This window comes from Lonchura striata, chromosome 21, assembly GCF_046129695.1.
Source record: "Lonchura striata isolate bLonStr1 chromosome 21, bLonStr1.mat, whole genome shotgun sequence".
NCBI classification, from domain to species: domain Eukaryota; kingdom Metazoa; phylum Chordata; class Aves; order Passeriformes; family Estrildidae; genus Lonchura; species Lonchura striata.
In genome coordinates this window covers 1,687,694-1,709,072 of record NC_134623.1, presented here as the reverse complement: position 1 = coordinate 1,709,072, position 21,379 = coordinate 1,687,694, and the positions used below count along the sequence as shown (strand labels likewise).

The window sequence follows — 21,379 nt, the reverse complement described above, 5'->3', positions numbered from 1 at the left end:
CTGGGATGGACTGGGATGGACTGGGAGGGAACTGGGGGGGACTGGGAGGGATTGGGAGGGAACTGGGAGGGACTGGGATGGACTGGGATGGACTGGGAGGGACTGGGAGGGACTGGGAGGGAACTGGGAGGGAACTGGGAGGGACTGGGATGGACTGGGAGGGACTGGGAGGGAACTGGGAGGGAACTGGGGGGGACTGGGAGGGACTGGGAGGGACTGGGAGGGACTGGGGGGGACTGGGGGGGACTGGGAGGGACTGGGATGGACTGGGAGGGACTGGGAGGGACTGGGGGGGACTGGGGGGAACTGGGAGGAACTGGGAGCCACCCTGTTTTTGGGGTGCCCCACCCCATTTTCAGGATGCCACTCTCATTTTCGGGGTGCCCCACCCAAATTTTGGGGCACCCAACCCAATTTTCAGGATGCCCAGCCCCATTTTCGGGGTGCCCCACCCAAATTTGGGGGTGCCCCATCCAAAAGTCGGGGTGCCCCACCCAAATTTGGGGGTGCCCCACCCCATTTTCGGGGTGCCCCACCCCATTTTCGGGGTGCCCCACCCAAATTTGGGGGTGCCCCACCCAAATTTGGGGGTGCCCCACCCAAATCGGGGTCCCCGCCGCGCTGTCGGGGCCCCGCCCCACCTGGCCGCCAGGTTGGCGGCGCGGGCGGCGTTCTCGTCCAGCCGCTCCCGGAGCCGCTCCAGCCGCTCCCGGTGCCGCTCCTCGGCCCGCGCCGCCCGCGCCTCCGCCCGCTCCAGCCGCTCCCGCAGCTCCGCCAGCTCCTCCCGCAGCGCCGCCAGCTGCGGGCACCGGGACGGTCACCGGGGTTGGGACACCGGGATGGGTCACCGGGGTTGGGACACCGGGGTTGGGACACCGGGACGGGTCACCGGGACTGGGAACACCGGGATTGGGACACCGGGATTGGGGACACCGGGGTTGGGACACCGGGGTTGGGACACCGGGATTGGGGACACCAGGACGGGTCACCGGGATTGGGGACACCGGGATTGGGACACCGGGGCTGGGACACCGGGGTTGGGACACCGGGGTGGGACACCGGGAGGTACCGGTGTATACCGGGGGGTACCGGGGGATGCGGACACCGCCCGCTCCAGCTCCTCCCGCAGCGCCGCCAGCTGCGGGCACCGGGCCGGGTCACCGGGATTGGGACACCGGGGTTGGGACACCGGGCCGGGTCACCGGGATTGGGACACCGGGGTTGGGACACCGGGGTTGGGGACACTGGGATTGGGGACACCGGGGTTGGGACACCGGGATTGGGACACCGGGATTGGGGACCCCGGGATGGGTCACCGGGACTGGGGACACCGGGATGGGTCACCGGGATTGGGGACACCGGGGTTGGGGACAACGGGACGGGTCACCGGGATTGGGACACCGGGATTGGGACACCAGGATTGGGGACAACGGGACGGGTCACTGGGATTGGGACACCGGGGTTGGGACACCGGGGTTGGGACACCGGTACTGGGACACCGGGATGGGTCACCGGGACTGGGACACCGGGATTGGGGACACCGGGATTGGGAACACCGGGATGGGTCACCGGGATTGGGGACACCGGGATTGGGAACACCGGGATTGGGGACAACGGGACGGGTCACCAGGATTGGGACACCGGGGTTGGGAACACTGGGATTGGGGACACTGGGATTGGGAACACCGGGATGGGTCACCGGGATTGGGAACACCGGGGTTGGGGACACCGGGATTGGGAACACCGGGGTTGGGACACCGGGATTGGGACACCGGGGTTGGGGACACCGGGATTGGGACACCGGGATTGGGGACACCGGGGTTGGGACACCGGGATTGGGGACACCGGGGTTGGGACACCGGGATTGGGACACCGGGGTTGGGGACACCGCCCGCTCCAGCCGCTCCCGCAGCTCCGCCAGCTCCTCCCGCAGCGCCGCCAGCTGCGGGCACCGGGACGGGTCACCGGGGTTGGGGACACCGGGATTGGGGACACCGGGATTGGGACACCGGGACGGGTCACCGGGATTGGGACACCGGGATTGGGGACACCAGGATTGGGGACACCGGGACTGGGACACCGGGGTTGGGACACCGGGGTTGGGACACCGGGGTTGGGGACACCGGGAGGTACCGGTGTATACCGGGGGGTACCAGGGGATGCGGACACCACCCGCTCCAGCTCCTCCTGCAGCGCCGCCAGCTGCGGGCACCGGGACTGGGACACCGGGGTTGGGACACCGGGATTGGGACACCGGGGTTGGGACACCGGGACTGGGACACCGGGATTGGGGACACCGGGATTGGGACACCGGGATTGGGACACCGGGATTGGGACACCGGGACGGGTCACCGGGACTGGGACACCGGGGCTGGGACACCGGGGTTGGGACACCGGGACGGGTCACTGGGATTGGGGACACCGGGACTGGGACACCGGGACGGGTCACCGGGACGGGTCACCGGGACTGGGACACCGGGGATTGGGACACCGGGATTGGGACACCGGGGTTGGGACACCGGGGTTGGGACACCGGGATTGGGGACACCGGGACTGGGACACCGGGGTTGGGACACCGGGACTGGGACACCGGGATTGGGGACACCGGGATTGGGGACACCGGGACTGGGGACACCGGGACGGGTCACCGGGAGGTACCGGTGTATACCGGGGGGTACCGGGGGATGCGGACACCGCCCGCTCCAGCTCCTCCCGCAGCGCCGCCAGCTGCGGGCACCGGGACGGGTCACCGGGACTGGGACACCGGGACGGGACACCGGGATTGGAACACCGGGATTGGGACACCAGGATTGGGGACCCCGGGATGGGTCACCGGGACTGGGGACACCGGGATGGGTCACCGGGATTGGGGACACCGGGATTGGGGACAACGGGACGGGTCACCGGGATTGGGACACCGGGGTTGGGGACACCGGGGTTGGGGACACCGGGATTGGGAACACCGGGACGGGTCACCGGGATTGGGACACTGGGACGGGTCACCGGGATTGGGGACACCAGGGTTGGGACACCGGGGTTGGGGACACCGGGATTGGGGACACCGGGACGGGTCACCGGGCTTGGGGACACCGGGGACAGATTCACCGGGAGGAGACCGGGTGCTGGGGACACTGGGGACCGGGTTACCGGGGGCTGGGGACATCGGGGACGAGTTTACCGGGAGGTACCGGGAGGTGCCACCCACCCCCGGTCACCTCCTCCAGCAGCCGCCGGTGCTGAGGACACCGGGACGGGGACACCGGGGGACACCGGGGGACACCGGGGGACACCGGGGGACACCGGGGACTGTCCCCCCCGCCCCGGGGTTACCTTCTCGAGCGGCCGCAGCGCGTAGAGCTCGCCCGGGGCCACCGAGTCCTCGGCCAGGCGCTGCCACGGCACCGTGGATTTGCGCGGCAGCGACGCCGACGAGCGCAGCTTCCCCCGGGGCTGTGAGAGCGACACCGGTAACGGCCCGGTAACGGCCCGGTAATGGCCCGGTAATGGCCCGGTAATCACATCGCGACACCCGGTAACGGCACCGGGACACGCGGTAACGGCACCGGGACACATGGAAATGGCACTGAGCCACCCGTTAATGTCCCGTTAATGGCACCGGGACATCGGTAATAGCACCGGGCACCCGTTAATGTCCCGTTAATGGCACGGTGACACCGTTACTGCCAGCGGGACACCCGTTAGTGCCACCAGAACCCAATTAGTGCCACCACGGCCCCATTAGTGACACCTGAACCCAATTAGTGCCACCTGAACCCAATTAGTGCCACAACCCCGTTAATGCCACCTGAACCCAATTAGTGCCACCACAGCCCCATTAATGCCACCACGGCCCCATTAGTACCACCGCAGCCCTATTAATGCCACCAGATCCCAATTAGTGCCACCATGCCACTGTTAGTGCCACCACACCCCGGTTAGTGCCACCTGAACCCAATTAGTGCCACCACATGCCCATTAATGCCACCACGGCCCCATTAGTGCCACCGCAGCCCTGTTAATGCCACCAGATCCCAATTAGTGCCACCATGCCACTGTTAGTGCCACCAGACCCCGGTTAGTGCCACCTGAACCCAATTAGTGCCACCACAGCCCCATTAGTGCCACCTGAACCCAATTAGTGCCACATGCCCATTAATGCCACCACGGCCCCATTAGTACTACCGCAGCCCTATTAATGCCACCAGATCCCAATTAGTGCCACCATGCCACTGTTAGTGCCACCAGACCCCTGGTTAGTGTCACCTGAACCCAATTAATGCCACCAGATCACCGTTAGTGCCACCTGAACCCAATTAGTGCCACCACATGCCCATTAATGCCACCACGGCCCCATTAGTGCCACCGCAGCCCTATTAATGCCACCAGATCCCAATTAGTGCCACCATGCCACTGTTAGTGCCACCAGACCCCTGGTTAGTGTCACCTGAACCCAATTAGTGCCACCAGATCACCGTTAGTGCCACCTGAACCCAATTAGTGCCACCACATGCCCATTAATGCCACCACGGCCCCATTAGTACTACCGCAGCCCTATTAATGCCACCAGATCCCAATTAGTGCCACCATGCCACTGTTAGTGCCACCAGACCCCTGGTTAGTGTCACCTGAACCCAATTAGTGCCACCAGATCACCGTTAGTGCCACCTGAACCCAATTAGTGCCACCACAGCCCCGTTAATGCCACCACGGCCCCATTAGTGCCACCGCAGCCCTATTAATGCCACCAGATCCCAATTAGTGCCACCATGCCACTGTTAGTGCCACCAGACCCCTGGTTAGTGTCACCTGAACCCAATTAGTGCCACCAGACCCCGGTTAGTGCCACCTGAACCCAATTAGTGCCACCACATGCCCATTAATGCCACCACGGCCCCATTAGTACTACCGCAGCCCTATTAATGCCACCAGATCCCAATTAGTGCCACCATGCCACTGTTAGTGCCACCTCACCCGCGTTAGTGCCACCTGAACCCAATTAGTGCCACCTCACCCCCGTTAGTGCCACCTGAACCCAGTTAGTGCCACCACACCTGCGTTAGTGCCACCCAACCCCTTGGTGTCACCAAGTGTCACCAGCGCCCACCCCAGAGCGGCGCCGCCGGGCCGGATGTCCCCGAGCCCGGCGCTCTGACCCCGCGGTGCCACGGCGGCACCGGCACTCACCGGGGCATCGCCGGGCACGGGCGAGGCCGTGCCAGGCTCGGCCGCGTGCCCGGCGCCGTGCGGCCGGACCGGGCGCCGCGCGGCCTCGCCGTGCGCCGGCACGCTCCGGGTGCGCTGGACGCTGCGGCGGCGCCGCGCCGCCACCGGCACCGGCACCGGCACCGGCTCCGGGTCCGTCCCCGCCGCGGTCGGTGGCACCTCGGGCACCTCGGGCACCTCGGGCACCTCGGCGGGGCCGCGGGCGCGCCGGACGCTGGTCAGGGACTGGCTCTTGATGAGGGGACTGAGCTTGGCCACGTCCCGCGGGGGGACAAAGCCGGGCTGGGGAGGGGACGAGGGGCTGGGGACAGGGACAGAGGGACAGGGACAGAGGGACAGGGATGGGGACAGGGGACAGGGACAGAGGGACAGGGACAGAGGGACAGGGATGGGGACAGAGGGACAGGGACAGGGACAGAGGGACAGAGGGACAGAGGGACAGGGACAGGGGGACAGGGGGACAGGGACAGGGACAGGGATGGGGACAGGGACAGAGGGACAGGGACAGGGGGACAGAGGGACAGAGGGACAGGGATGGGGACAGAGGGACAGAGGGACAGGGGGACAGGGATGGGGACAAGGGACAGAGACAGGGGGACAGGGACAAGGGACAGGGATGGGGACAGAGGGACAGAGGGACAGGGGGACAGGGATGGGGACAAGGGACAGAGACAGGGGGACAGGGACAAGGGACAGGGATGGGGACAGAGGGACAGGGACAGAGGGACAGGGACAGGGACAGAGGGACAGACGGACAGGGATGGGGACAGAGGGACAGGGACAGGGGGACAGGGGGACAGGGATGGGGACAGAGGGACAGGGACAGAGGGACAGGGACAGGGGGACAGGGGGACAGGGATGGGGACAAGGGACAGAGACAGGGGGACAGGGACAAGGGACAGGGATGGGGACAGAGGGACAGGGATGGGGACAGGGGGACAGGGACAGAGGGACAGGGACAGAGGGACAGGGGGACAGGGATGGGGACAAGGGACAGAGACAGGGGGACAGGGACAAGGGACAGGGACAGAGGGACAGGGATGGGGACAGGGACAGGGGGACAGGGATGGGGACAGGGACAGAGAGACAAGGGGACAAAAGCATAAGGGAATGGAGATGAGGCACCCCCAGTATGGCCGCAATGAAGGGGACCCCAAACCTGGTGGGACCAGAGGAGACCCAAACCCTGGTGGGACCAGAGGAACCCCAAACCTGGTGGGACCAGAGGGACCCCAAACCCTGGTGGGACAAAAGGGGACCCCAAACCCTGGTGGGACCAGAGGGACCCCAAACCCTGGTGGGACCAGAGGAGACCCAAACCCTGGTGGGATCAGAGGAACCCCAAACCCTGGTGGGACAAAAGGGGACCCCAAACCCTGGTGGGACAAAAGGGGACCCCAAACCTGGTGGGATCAGAGGGACCCCAAACCCTGGTGGCATCAGACCCATCTCCTGACCCCAAACAGGACCAGAGGAACCCCAAATCCCAATACCCACGTGTCCCCCTTGTCCCCAGGTGTCCCCAGGTGTCCCCGGGTGTCCCCGGGTACCTTCTCCTGGCGGTGGAGCTGAGGCGGACGGACACGGGGACGGGTGTCCCCTCCCTGATGGCCCTGAGGATGGTGGGCAGCGGCTCCAGCTCCTCCTGCGTGGCCTGCGAGGACACCACGGGGACATCACGGGTGGCCCGGGGGACACCAGTGAAGAAGGAGGTGGCCGCAGGGTGGTGGCACCTGGTCGAGGCTGGAGAAGATGTCACAGAGCAGCAGGTGGAGCGTGGCGAGCTCCAGGGCCAGGTCCACGCGGCCGTCGTAGGTGGCCATGTGGGCGCTGGCCTCGGCGGTGGCCACGGCCTGCAGGAAGTCCGTCATGGTGGCCCAGTGGCGCTCCAGGAAGTCGTTCATGAAGGTCATGTAGGGCTCCTTCTCGCCAAACCTGGGGTCAACGGCATGGGCCAAGGGTCACCACCGTGGTCTGGGGTCACCACCGTGGTCAAAGGGTCATCGTCGTGGTCTGGGGTCATCGGCGTGGTCAGGGGTCATCATCGTGGTCAAAGGGTCACCACCGTGGTCTGGGGTCATCGTCGTGGTCAAAGGGTCACCACCGTGGTCTGGGGTCATCGGCGTGGTCAAAGGGTCACCATCGTGGTCAAGGGGTCATCGTCATGGTCTGGGGTCATCGTCGTGGTCAAAGGGTCATCGTCGTGGTCTGGGGTCATCGTCGTGGTCAAAGGGTCACCACCATGGTCTGGGGTCATCGTCGTGGTCAAAGGGTCATCATCGTGGTCAAGGGGTCATCATTGTGGTCTTGAGGTCATTGTCATGGTCAAGGGGTCACCACCATGGTCTGGGGTCATCGTCGTGGTCAAAGGGTCACCATCGTGGTCAAGGGGTCACCACCGTGGTCTGGGGTCACCACCATGGTCATGGTCAAAGGCCACCTTCGGGAGCATGGACCATCCAAACCACGTCCATGGCGCGTTGGGGACAACCCAAGTGCCCCATGACCCCCCACGGAGCGCAGACGGGATGTCCCCACCAGCCCACGTCCCCGTCCGTCCCCACGGCCACCTACGTGGTGAAGTTGGCCAAGTTCTGGATGACCTTGGCCACCAGCGTGAGGCTGCGGGCGGTGGCCTCGCCGGGGTACTCCTGGACGAGGCCGAAGAGGCTGGGGGACATGATGGCCGGGCAGAGGAACCTCAGGAAGAGCGAGGAGGACACCAGGCGCCGGCCGATGGCCGCCTTGCCGCGCGCCGCGCACTCGTCGCTCCACGCCGCGAACACCTCGCCCAGCTCCGCCGGGAAGGACCTGGTGGGACACCGTGGTGGGACATCGTGGTGGGATCGGGGTGTGGTGGCACCACCTCTGGGCTTGGCACCGGGTGGTTTTTGTGAGCATCTCCACGTGCAGACCAAGGGTGGGTGGTGTCCATCACCATCCGTGTCACCAAACATGTCTTTGGGTCCATCCTGGTGTCCATCTCCATCCCTGTCCCCAAACTTGTCCCCAAGTCCGTCCTCATGTCCATCTTCATCCCTGTTCCCAAACTTGTCCCCAAACTTGTCCTTGGGTCCATCCTGGTGTCCATCTCCATCCCTGTGCCCAAGTCCATCCTGGTGTCCATCTTCATCCCTGTCCCCAAACTTGTTCCTAAACTTGTCCCTGGTCCATCCTGGTGTCCATCTCCATCCCTGTCCCCAAACGTGTCCCCAAACTTGTCCCTGGTCCATCCTGGTGTCCATCTCCATCCCTGTCCCCAAACGTGTCCCCAAACTTGTCCCTGGTCCATCCTGGTGTCCATCTCCATCCATGTCCCCATCTCTGTCCCCAAACTTGTCCCCAAGTCCATCTTGGTGCCCACCACCACGTCCACCCCGGGATGGAGCCCATCCCCATCTCTGTTCCCATCTTTGTCCCCAAATTTGCCCCCAGATCCATCCTGGCCCCCACCCCAAGATGGTGACAGTCCCACCCCCGCCCGGAGTCCATCCTGGCCCTCATCCCACCCTCGTGTCCTCGCAGGTTCTCCTGGCCCTCATCCCATCCTTGATCCAAGCTTCTCCCAGGTTCTCCTGTTCCTGATCCCACCCTCGTGTCCGAGCTTCTTCCAGGTTCTCCTGTCCCTTCTCCCAGGTTCTCCTGTTCCTGATCCCACCCACGTGTCCGAGCTTCTCCCAGGTTCTCCTGGCCCCAGTGCCACCCACGTGTCTGAGCTTCTCCCAGGTTCTCCTGTTCCTGATCCCACCCTCGTGTCCAAGCTTCTCCCAGGTTCTCCTGTCCCTGATCCCACCCTCGTGTCCAAGCTTCTCCCAGGTTCTCCTGTCCCTTCTCCCAGGTTCTCCTGACCCTGATCCCACCCTCGTGTCCGAGCTTCTCCCAGGTTCTCCTGTCCCTTCTCCCAGGTTCTCCTGTCCCTCATCCCACCCCCATGTCCGAGCTTCTCCCAGGTTCTCCTGACCCTGATCCCACCCACGTGTCTGAGCTTCTCCCAGGTTCTCCTGTCCCTGATCCCACCCTCGTGCCCAAGCTTCTCCCATGTTCTCCTGTCCCTTCTCCCAGGTTCTCCTGACCCTGATCCCACCCTCGTGTCCGAGCTTCTTCCAGGTTCTCCTGTCCCTTCTCCCAGGTTCTCCTGTTCCTGATCCCACCCCCATGTCCAAGCTTCTCCCAGGTTCTCCTGGCCCCAGTGCCACCCACATGTCCGAGCTTCTACCAGGTTCTCCTATCCCTTCTCCCAGGTTCTCCTGTCCCTGATCCCACCCTCGTGTCCGAGGTTCTCCCAGGTTCTCCTGTCCCTTCTCCCAGGTTCTCCTGTCCCTCATCCCACCCCCATGTCCGAGGTTCTCCCAGGTTCTCCTGACCCTGATCCCACCCTCGTGTCCAAGCTTCTCCCAGGTTCTCCTGTTCCTGATCCCACCCTCGTGTCCAAGCTTCCCCCAGGTTCTCCTGTCCCTGATCCCACCCCCATGTCTGAGGTTCTCCCAGGTTCTCCTGTCCCTTCTCCCAGGTTCTCCTGTCCCTCATCCCACCCCCACGTCCGAGGTTCCCCCAGGTTCTCCTGGCCCCAGTGCCACCCTGGTGTCCCCCGGTGTCCCCCGGTGTCCTCACTCGGAGCCGTCGGTGATGCGCCTCAGGGTCTCCTCGCAGACCTGCCGCAGGTGCTGCTGGTGCTCGGACAGCTCCAGCCCCGAGCACTTGCTGGGGTCCACCTCGGAGCTCTCCTCGGAGCTGCAGAGCTGGGCCACCACCTCCCCTGGGGACAGGGGACAGCCCGTGAGGGGACCGAGAGGTCACCGGGGTGGGGATGGACGTGAGGAACCCACAGCACGTCCCCATGAATGGTCCCACAACCCATGAGGGGACCGAGATGTCACCACCACATCCCCACGGATGGTCAGGGTGTCCCACACGCCCCAGTGTCCAGCCCCACCAAGGTGTCCCACCCCCTGCCACCGCCCGGGATGTCCCCGTGTCCCCTGGGCGTACCCAGCGTGTCCTGCAGGTACTTGGCCCCCACCAGCTTCATGAACTCGTCGATGGCCTTGGTGGCCAAGGTGTTCTCACGGAAGATCAGCGCCTCGTGCTCATCGAAGCGGTCCAGCTCGGCCACGCCCAGGTCGATCAGGAACGACTGCGGGGACACGAGGGGACAGGTGGTGGCACCCGTGTCCCCAAGGGTTTGGTGGCACCCGTGACCCCAAAGGACTCGGTGGCACCCCAAAGGATTTGGTGGCACCCATGACCCTAAAGGCTTTGGTGGCACCCCAAAGGGTTTGGTGGCACCCGTGACCCCCAAGGGTTTGGTGGCACCCGTGACCCCAGAATGACCAAGTCAACCCACGTTGGGTCTCCTGGTGTCTCCTGAGTTGTGTTTGCCATGTCTAAAGTCTTGTTCCATCCAAGCCAAGCCAACTCAACTCAACCCAACTCAACCAAACCCAACCCATCTCATCCAACCCAACTCAACCCAACTCAACCAAACCCAACCCATCTCATCCAACCCAACCCAACTCAACCCAACCCAACCCAACCCAACTCAACCCAACCCAACCCAACTCAACCCAATCAACCCAACTCAACCCAATCAACCCAACTCAACCAACTCAACCCAACCCAACTCAACCCAATCAACCCAACCCAACCCAACTCAACCAACTCAACCCAACCCAACCCAACCCAACCCAACCCAACCCAACCCAATGCATCCATGCCAACCCAACTCAACCCAACCCAACCCAACCAACTCCGACCCCACCCGTCCCCACCCCCGCCCCACCTTGGCCTTGCCGGTGCTCTGCAGGACGCGCACCAGAGCCCCGGCCAGCTCCTCCTTGTGCCGCGCGGCGATGGCCGGCTCCAGGCGGCCGCACAGCTCCCGGTAGTGGAAGGTGATGAACTCGGCCAGCTCCTTGTAGCGCACGATGGGCAGCACCCTGACCCGGCGGTAGCGCCCGCGCAGCCGCACGGCCGGCGCCCGCCGGCCGCCGGCGCCGCTCAGGGCGTACCACCGCTCCAGGGGCTGCGGCGCCGCCGCCAGCTCGGCCAGCGGGATGGTGACGGCGGCCAGCGGGCGGCCGCCGGCGCGGTCGTCGCGGCACAGGGCGACGGTGAGGGCACGCGCCGGCGGCAGCGCGGGCAGCTGGAAGAGCTCGCCCCAGAAGAGGTGGCCGTCGGCGCCCGCCGCCTTGGCCGTGGTGCGGGCGAAGACGGCGCCGTCCAGCTGCAGCTGGCAGCGCAGGCGGCACCGCGCCGGCAGGTCCCGGCCCTCGTAGACCCAGAGGGTCAGAGCCAGCTCCAGGCGCTCGCAGCTGTCCTGGAGGGGACACAGGGACGGGGGACAGGGACAGAGGGGACAGGGATGGGACAGGGACGGGACAGAGGGGACAGGGATGGGACAGAGGGGACAGGGATGGGACAGGGATGAGACAGGGAGAGGGACAAGGGACAGGGATGGGACAGTGACAGAGGGGACAGGGATGGGATGGGGACAGGGATGGGACAGGGATGGGACAGGGAGAGGGACAAAGGGGACGGGGACAGGGACAAAGGGACAAGGGACATGGGGGGCAGTCAAGGGGACAAAGGGACAAGGGGACAAAGTGACAAAGGGACAATGGGGACAAAGGGGGAGAAGGAGGAAAAGGGGACAAAGGGACAATGGGGACAAAACAGGCAAGGGGACAAAGGGACGAGGGGACAAGGGGACAAAGGGACACAGGGACAAAGGGGACAAAGGGGACAAGGGAGATGTGAGTGGGGGTCATGGGGACAAGGGGACAAGAGAGAGGGGGACAGAGGGGACAAAGGGACAATGGGGACAAAATGGGCAAGGGGACAAGGGACGAGGGGACAAAGAGGACAAAGGGGTCATGGGGACAAAGGTGACAAGGGGACAAGGGGGATGTGGGTGAGGGACAAGGGGACATGGGGGGACACTGAGGATGCTCCGTGCAGGGCAGTTTGTGCCTCAGTTTCCCCACCCAGCCCAAGGGCAGGAGAGCCCGATCTGGGGGCTGGGGGTGGCAGGGTGTCCCCGAGGTGTCCCCGAGGTGTCCCCAAGGTGTCCCCAGGGTGTCCCCAAGGTATCACTGAGGTGTCCCCAGGGCATCCCCAAGGTGTCCCCGAAGTGTCCCCAGGGTGTCCCCAGAGTGTCACCCTCCAGTCCCCCCATGTCCCCAGGGTGTCACCCACTGGTTCCCCCGTGTCCCCCCATGTCCCCAGGGTGTCCCCCTGTGTCCCCAGGGTGTCCCCCCATGTCCCCAGGGTGTCCCCCCGTGTCCCCCCATGTCCCCAGGGTGTCCCCGCGTGTCCCCAGGGTGTCCCCAGGGTGTCCCCCCATGTCCCCCCGTGTCCCCCCATGTCCCCAGGGTGTCCCCAGGGTGTCCCCCTGTGTCCCCAGGGTGTCCCCGCGTGTCCCCCCGTGTCCCCAGGGTGTCCCCAGGGTGTCCCCAGGGTGCCACCCCGGTCCCACCTCGCCGGGCCGGGCCGCCCGCCGCAGCTCCTCGATCCAGCGGTCGCGCTCGGCCGGGGAGGCGCAGCCGAAGGAGCGGCTGCCCGCGGGCGTGATCACCTGGGGGGACAGCGGCGGTGACAGGGTGACAGGGGTGACAGGGGTGACAGGGGTGACAGGGGTGACAGGGACACCGGGGAACACCAGGGACACCGGGGGTGACAGGGGTGACAGGGACACCGGGGAACACCAGGGACACCGGGGATGACGGGTGACAGGGGTGACAGGGACACCGGGGGTGACAGGGGTGACAGGGGTGACAGGGACACCGGGGAACACCGGGGATGACGGGTGACAGGGACACTGGGGACACCGGGGACACCAGGGCACACTGAGGGTGACAGAGACGCTGTTTTGGGGTCTGGGTGCCCTTTTGGGGTCCGGGTGCCCCGTTAGGATTTCTGGGGTGCTCTGGGTGCCCTGTTTGGGATCCGGGTCCCTTTTTAAGATTTGGGTGCTATTTTTAGGATTTGGGTGCCGTTTTTGGGGTTCAGGTGCCGTTTTTGGGGCTCAGGGGCCGGTTTTGGGGCTCAGGTGCCGTTTTTGGGGCTCAGGTGCCGTTTTTGGGGCTCAGGGGCCGGTTTTGGGGTTCGGGGGCCGGTTTTGGGGCTCAGGGGCCGTTTTTGGGGTTCAGGGGCCGGTTTTGTTGTTCGGGGGCCGTTTTTGGGGTTCGGGGGCCGGTTTTGGGGCTCAGGGGCCGTTTTTGGGGTTCAGGGGCCGTTTTTGGGGTTCGGGGGCCGGTTTTGGGGTTCGGGGGCCGTTTTGGGGTTCGCGGGCCGTACCTGGAAGCAGAAGCTCTCGCCCGCCACGCTGCCGTGCACCGGCCGCACCACGACACCGTCACCGCCGAGGTCCAGCCCGGGGGGCGGCACCGGGGACGCGCCGGAGCCGCCGCGGCTGCGGACCCCGAAAAGGGACAGCGGGTCACCGGGACCCCAAAAAGGGACCCCGAAAAGGGACCCCGAAAAGGGACAGCGGGGTCACCGGGACCCCGAAAAGGGACCCCGAAAAGGGACCGGAGTGACATCGGGACCCCGAAAAGGGACCCCGAAAAGGGACCTCGAAAAGGGACCCCAAAAAGGGACCCCGAAAAGGGACAGCGGGGTCACCGGGACCCCGAAAAGGGACCCCGAAAAGGGACAGCGGGGTCACCGGGACCCCGAAAAGGGACCCCAAAAAGGGACAGCGGGTCACCGGGACCCCAAAAAGGGACCCCGAAAAGGGACCCCGAAAAGGGAGAGGAATGACACCGGGACCCCGAAAAGGGACCCCGAAAAGGGACCCCAAAAAGGGACCCCGAAAAGGGACAGCGGAGTCACCGGGACCCCAAAAAGGGACCCCAAAAAGGGACCCCGAAAAGGGACCCCGAAAAGGGACAGCGGGTCACCGGGACCCCAAAAAGGGACCCCAAAAAGGGACCCCGAAAAGGGACAGCGGGGTCACCAGGACCCCGAAAAGGGACCCCAAAAAGGGACCCCGAAAAGGGACCCCGAAAAGGGACAGCGGGTCACCGGGACCCCGAAAAGGGACCCCGAAAAGGGACAGCGGGTCACCGGGACCCCGAAAAGGGACGCCGAAAAGGGACAGCGGGGTCACCGGGACCCCAGAAAGGGACCCCCAAAAGGGACAGGAGTGACACCGGGACCCCGAAAAGGGACAGCGAGGTCACTGGGACCCCAAAAAGGGACCCTAAAAAGGGAGAGTGGTGACACCAGGACCCCAAAAAGGGACAGGAGTGTCACCGGGACCACCAAAAAAGGGACCCCGAAAAGGGGCAGGAGTGACACCGGGACCACCAAAAAGGGACCCCGAAAAGGGACAGGAGTGTCACCGGGACCCCCCCAAAAAGGGACCCCGAAAAGGGACAGCAGTGACACTGGGACCCCAAAAAGGGACAGTGGGGTCACTGGGACCCCAAAAGGGACACTGAGGGGACCCTGAGGGGACACTGAGGGGACAGCAGTGTCACCAGGACCCCCCAGAAAGGGACAGCAGGGTCACCAGGACACTGAGGGGACAGCGGTGTCACCGGGACAGGAGTGGCCCTCACCTGTCACCCTCGGGTGCTGCCACCACCCCGGGGTCACTTCTGGTGCCACCGCGACTCTTCCAGTCCCGGAGGAGCCTCTTCCACAGCAGCCCCTGGGGACAGGGACAGTGACACAGGGGACAGGGACAGAGGGGACAGGAACGGGACAGGGACAGGGACAGTGACAGAGGGGACAGGGACAGAGGGGACAGGGATGGGGACAGGGATGGGACAGGGACAGGGGACAAAGGGACAGGGACAGGGATGGGACAGGAACGGGACAGGGACAGGGACAGGGACAGGGACAGAGGGGACAGGGACAGGGACAGGGACACAGGGGACAGGGACAGGGATGGGACAGGGACAGGGACAGGGACAGGGACAGGGACACAGGGGACAGGGACAGGGATTGGGACAGGGACAGGGACAGGGACAGGGACAGGGACAGGGACAGGGATGGGGACAGGGACAGGGACAGAGGGGACAGGGACAGGGACAGAGGGGACAGGGACAGGGACAGGGATGGGACAGGAACGGGACAGGAACGGGACAGGGACAGGGGAGGTGACAGTGGCACAGTGACAATGACGGTGGCAGTGGCACAGTGACAATGACGGTGGCAGTGACAGTGACACAGTGACAATGACGGTGACAGTGGCACAGTGACAATGACGGTGGCAGTGACAGTGACACAGTGACAATGACGGTGACAGTGGCACAGTGACAATGACGGTGACGGTGGCAGTGGCACAGTGACAATGACGGTGGCAGTGACAGTGGCACAGCGACAATGACGGTGACAGTGACACAGTGACAATGACGGTGACAGTGGCAGTGCCAGCGCTGTCCCACCTTGCCCTTGCTGGCCCGGGCGCTCGGGGCAGTTTCGCTGCGCTCGGCCGGGCCTGGGGGGGTGGCACCCAGTGAACACCAGTAAAAACCAGTAAAGACCAGTATGGACCAGTATGGACCAGTAAAAGCCATTATGGATGAGTATAACCCAGTGCTCTCAGTATGAACCGGTACAAACCAGTCACCCCCCGAGTAACCTCCCAGTGCTCCCAGTATAAACCAGTATAACCCAGTTCCCCCCCAGTCCCCCCCAGTTCCTCCCAGTCCATCCCAGTTCCCTCCCAGTCCATCCCAGTTCATCCGAGTTCCCTCCCAGTCCATCCCAGTCCCTCCCAGTTCCTCCCAGTTCATCCCAGTTCCCTCCCAGCCCCTCCCAGTCCATCCCAGTCCCCCCCAGTCCCTCCCAGTCCCTCCCAGTTCCCTCCCAGTCCCCCCCAGTCCCTCCCAGTTCCCTCCCAGTTCATCCCAGTTCCCTCCCAGTTCCCTCCCAGTTCCCTCCCAGTTCATCCGAGTTCCCTCCCAGTTCCCTCCCAGTCCCCCCCAGTCCCTCCCAGTTCCCTCCCAGTTCCTCCCAGTCCCCCCCAGTTCCCTCCCAGTTCCTCCCAGTCCCTCCCAGTTCCCCCCGTGTCTCACCCGGGTCGTCAGCGGGAGGGGACACGGGGTCACCCTGGGGACAGCGCGGGTCACCGGTGCCACCCTGGGGACACCCCGAGGGGACACTCCATCACCCAGGAGACATCACAAAGTGCCACCCTGCCACCCAGGGGACATCAGGAGGTGCCACCCAGGGGACACCCTCAGATGCCACCCAGGGACGCCCCGAGGTGCCACCCCATCACCCAGGGACACCCCGAGGTGCCACCCAGGGGACACTCCCGCTGTCCCCGCTCACCTCCTCGTCCCTGCCCAGGGCCACCAGGTGTCCGTCCACCAGCGAGAAGCGGGACACGTCCCACACGGTGGCATCGGGTGGCACCGGGGCCACCGGCGGCGGGGACGTCTCCAGGGGGGTCCCTGAGGGGACAGAACGGGGGGGTGCCCGCAGGGTCAGTGCCACCCACCGCGGGGACAGGAGGCCATGGAGGGGACAGCGAGGGGGAGGTGACACCAAGGGGGAGGTGACACCAAGGGACAGGTGGCCAGGGAGGTGGCACCAAGGCCATGGAGATGCCACCATGAGGTGACACCAAGGGACACGTGGCCATGGAGGTGCCACCATGAATGAGGTGACACCAAGGTCATGGAGGTGCCACCATGGAGGTGCCACCACGGGTGAGGTGACATCAAAGCCATGGAGGTGCCACTATGGGTGAGGCGCCACCATGGGTGAGGTGACACCAATGGACAGGTAGCCATGGAGGTGCCACCATGGGTAAGGTGACACCATGGGACACGTGGCCATGAAGGTGGCACCAAGGCCATGGAGGTGCCACCACGGGTGAGGTGGCACCAAGGCCATGGAGGTGCCACCATGAGGTGACACCAAGGGACACGTGGCCATGGAGGTGCCACCATGAATGAGGTGACACCAAGGTCATGGAGGTGCCACCATGGAGGTGCCACCATGGGTGAGGTGACATCAAGGGACAGGTGGCCATGGAGGTGCCACCATGGGTGAGGTGACACCTAGGGTGAGATGCCACCATGAGGTGACACCAAGGGACACGTGGCCATGGAGGTGGCACCAAGGCCATGGAGGTGCCACCATGGGTGAGGTGACACCAAGGGACACAATCGCCCCGAAATCCTTCACCCCATATCCCATCACCCCAAAACCCTCCCAGCACCCCAAAACCCAAGCCTGCACCCCAAATCCCCCACACCAAGCCTGTCCCCGCACCCCAAACCCCAAAACCCTTCACTCTATAAATCCATCACCCCAAACCCCACCCCGCACCCCAAAACCCGCACCCCAAAATCCATCACTCTCCCCCATAATCACCCCAAACCTCTCCCCGCATCCCAAATCCCCCCACCCCAAACCCTGCACCCCAAAACCCCACACTCTATAAACCCATCACCCCAAACCCCACCCCGCACCCCAAAACCTGCACCCCAAACCCCCTCCCCGCACCCCAAAACCCCGAACCCCGAACCCCTTCACTCCATGTCCCATCACCTCAAAACCCCCCCTGCACCACACCCCCACCCCAAACCCCAAAACCCTTCACCCCATAAATCCATCACCCCAAAACCCCAAACCGCCTCCTGCACCCCAACCCCTCACCCCAAACCCCGCACCCCAAAACCCAGCCCCGCACCCCAAATCCCCCACACCAAACCCCACCTCACCCCCCAAAACCCCTCACCCAAAACCCCTTCACCCCATATTCCATCATCCCAAATCCCCCTCCCCACATCCCAAAACCCCTCACCCCGCACCCTAAAACCCTTCACTCTATAAATCCGTCACCCCAAACCCCACCCCACACCCCAAAACCTGCACCCCATATCCCATCACCCCAAAACCCGTCACCGCAAACCCCAAAACCCTTCACTCTATAAATCCGTCACCCCAAACCCCTCCCCGCACCCCAAAACCCCTCAGCCCAAATCCCAAAACCCCTCAGCCCAAACCCCAAAACCCTTCACTCTATAAATCCATCACCCCAAACCCCACCCCGCACCCCAAACCCCGCACCCCAAAACCCCTCACCGCAAACCCCAAAACCCTTCACTCTATAAATCCGTCACCCCAAACCCATCCCCGCACCCCAAACCCCACCCCGCACCCCAAAACCCCTCAGCCCAAATCCCAAAACCCTTCACTCTATAAATCCGTCACCCCAAACCCCTCCCCGCACCCCAAACCCCACCCCGCACCCCAAACCCCCTCAGCCCAAATCCCAAAACCCCTCAGCCCAAACCCCAAAACCCTTCACTCTATAAACCCATCACCCCAAACCCCACCCCGCACCCCAAATCCCCTCACCCCAAACCCCGCACCCAAAACCCCTCAGCCCGCACCCCAAATCCCCTCACCCCAAACCCCGCACCCCAAACCCCCTCCCCGCACCCCAAACCCCCTCACCCCAAACCCCGCACCCCAAAACCCCTCACCCCTCACCCCAAATCCCCTCCCAGCCCCCCGCCCCTCTCACCGTGCCCCCTCCTCCTGCCCGCGCCGCGCAGGTACCGCTGCAGGGGTGGCCTCGTCCCCTCGTGTCCCCTCGCGTCCCCCGCTGTCCCCTCGTGTCCCCCGCTGTCCCCCACTGTCCCCTCGCGTCCCCTCGGCTCCCCCGCACCCTTGGGTGCCTTGGAGGGGGCGGAAAACGCCCTCCGGAACAGCGAGCGCCGCGCAGTGGCCTTGGGGACACCCCTGTCCCCACTCGTGTCCCCACTCGTGTCGCCACCTCTGTCCCCACTCGTGTCCCCACTCGTGTCCCCACTCGTGTCGCCACCTCTGTCCCCACTCGTGTCGCCACCTCTGTCACCACCTCTGTCACCGCCCCTGTCCCCACTCGTGTCCCCACTCGTGTCGCCACCTCTGTCACCACTCCTGTCCCAACTCCTGTCTCCAGCCCTGTCCCAACTCCTGTCCCCACCCGTGTCCCCACCCGTGTCCCCGCCCGTGTCCCCACTCGTGATCGTGTCGCCGCCCCTGTCCCTGTCGCCGGGGTGGCTGTGGGAGCGCTTCCAGCCCCGCAGCCTCGCCCAGCGCCCCGGGGACCCCCCGGCCCTCCCGGGGTCCCCCCCCGCGGGGGTCGCCGTGCGCCACTTGTAGGTCCTGAGGAGGGCGGGGGGCTCGGGGGCGGCCGGGGGGGCTTCCACCTCCATCTGGGGGGGGGGGAGAGAATTTGGGGTTCAGGGGTGGGGTTGGGGTTCGGGGGATGGGGGGGAGCTGGATTTGGGGGTTCAGGGGTGGGGTTGGGGTTCGGGGGTTGGGGGAGCTGGATTTGGGGGTTCAGGGGTGGGGTTGGGGTTCGGGGGATGGGGGGGAGCTGGATTTGGGGGTTGGGGGGTGGGGGGAGCTGAATTTGGGGGTTCAGGGGTGGGGTTGGGGTTCGGGGGATGGGGGGGAGTCAGTTTTGGGGGTTGGGGGAGCTGGATTTGGGGGTTCAGGGGTGGATTTGGGGTTCGGGGGATGGGGGGGAGTCAGTTTTGGGGTTTCAGGGGTGGATTTGGGGTTGGGGGGTGGGGGGGAGTCAGTTTTGGGGGTTGGGGGGTGGGGGGAGCTGGATTTGGGGGTTCAGGGTTGGATTTGGGGTTCGGGGGATGGGGGGGTTGAGGTTTGGGGGGTTTGGGGGTTGGATTTGGGGTTGGGGGGATTGGGGGAGCAGAATTTGGGGGGTTTGGGGGTTGGATTTGGGGTTGGGGGTTGATTTTGGGATGCTGAGGTGACATTTTGGGGGGTGGATTTGGGGTTGGGGGTTCAGGGGGTGGATTTGGGGTTTTGGGGATGGGGGGGTTGAGGTTTGGGGGGTTTGGGGGTTGGATTTGGGGTTGGGGGTTCAGGGGGTGGATTTGGGGTTTTGGGGATGGGGGGGTTGAGTTTTGGGGGGTTTGGGGAGTCAATTTGGGGGTTCGGGGGGTGGATCTGGGTTGGGGGATGGGGGGAGTCAGTTTGGGGGTCCATGGGGCTGGATTTGGGGGCAGTGGGGGGCACAGGACAGGGGGACAGGGGACACTGTGACAGGGGACACCGGGACAGGGGACAGGGGAAATGGGCACAGGGTGACAGGGTGACAGAGTGACAGGGTGACAGGGGTACACGGTGACAGTGTGACAGTGTGACAGGGTGACACGGTGACACGGTGACACAGTGACAGGGCGACACGGTCACAGGATGACACAGTGACAGGGTGACAGGGTGACAGGGTGACAGGCTGGCAGGCTGACACGGTGACAGGGTGACACGGTGACAGGGGCACATGGTAACACAGTGACAGGGGCACACGGTGACAGGGTGACAGGGTGACACGGTGACAGGCTGACAGGGTGACAGGGGCACACGGTGACAGGGGCACACGGTGACAGGCTGACAGGGTGACAGGGTGACACGGTGACAGGCTGACAGGGTGACAGGGGCACACGGTGACAGGGGCACACGGTGACAGGCTGACAGGGTGACAGGGTGACACGGTGACAGGCTGACAGGGTGACACGGTGACAGGCTGACAGGGTGACAGGGTGACAGGGTGACACGGTGACAGGCTGACAGGCTGACACGGTGACAGGCTGACACAGTGACAGGGGCACACAGTCACAGGCTGACACGGTGACAGGCTGACAGGCTGACAGGCTGACAGGGTGACAGGGTGACAGGCTGACAGGCTGACAGGCTGACACGGTGACAGGGGCACATGGTAACACAGTGACAGGGGCACACGGTGACAGGGTGACAGGGTGACAGGGGCACACAGTGACAGGCTGACAGGGTGACAGGCTGACAGGCTGACAGGGTGACACGGTGACAGGGTGACAGGGTGACAGGCTGACAGGCTGACAGGGTGACAGGGGCACACAGTCACAGGCTGACACGGTGACAGGCTGACAGGCTGACAGGCTGACAGGGTGACAGGCTGACAGGCTGACAGGGCGCCACGCCGCCTCGCTGCCGGGCCCCGCCACCCCCGGCCCCGGGCGCGGGCGGCGTTTCCGTCGCGCCCCAAACCAGCCGCGCCTCCCCTCCCCCACCCCCCCGCCCCTTTGGGGGCTTTGGGGACACCCCTGACCCCCCCAAACCTTCTGTCACCCCCCCGGGGGGCGGGGGGACACCACAGGACCCCCCCCGAGGTGCCACCCGCGCTCCTGTCACCGCC

At 64.9% G+C, this 21,379-nt stretch overlaps 1 protein-coding gene across 1 annotated transcript; it reads right to left on the bottom strand.

The window, feature by feature from the left end:
* Positions 1–355: 355 nt before the first annotated feature.
* Positions 356–19,394, bottom strand: RASAL3 (RAS protein activator like 3). The gene is made up of 21 exons (XM_077787674.1): positions 19,175–19,394; positions 16,510–16,631; positions 16,251–16,314; positions 15,618–15,670; positions 14,787–14,878; positions 13,519–13,633; positions 12,698–12,796; positions 11,003–11,539; positions 10,213–10,357; positions 9,835–9,979; positions 7,798–8,034; positions 6,957–7,158; positions 6,774–6,877; positions 5,185–5,524; positions 3,331–3,450; positions 2,659–2,727; positions 2,134–2,202; positions 1,874–1,942; positions 1,070–1,138; positions 642–799; positions 356–368 (listed from the first exon to the last, which is right to left on the bottom strand). Exons 1-21 carry the CDS (start codon positions 19,392–19,394, stop codon positions 356–358), a joined length of 3,042 nt encoding a protein of 1,013 aa, XP_077643800.1.
* Between the last annotated feature and the right edge of the window lie 1,985 nt (positions 19,395–21,379).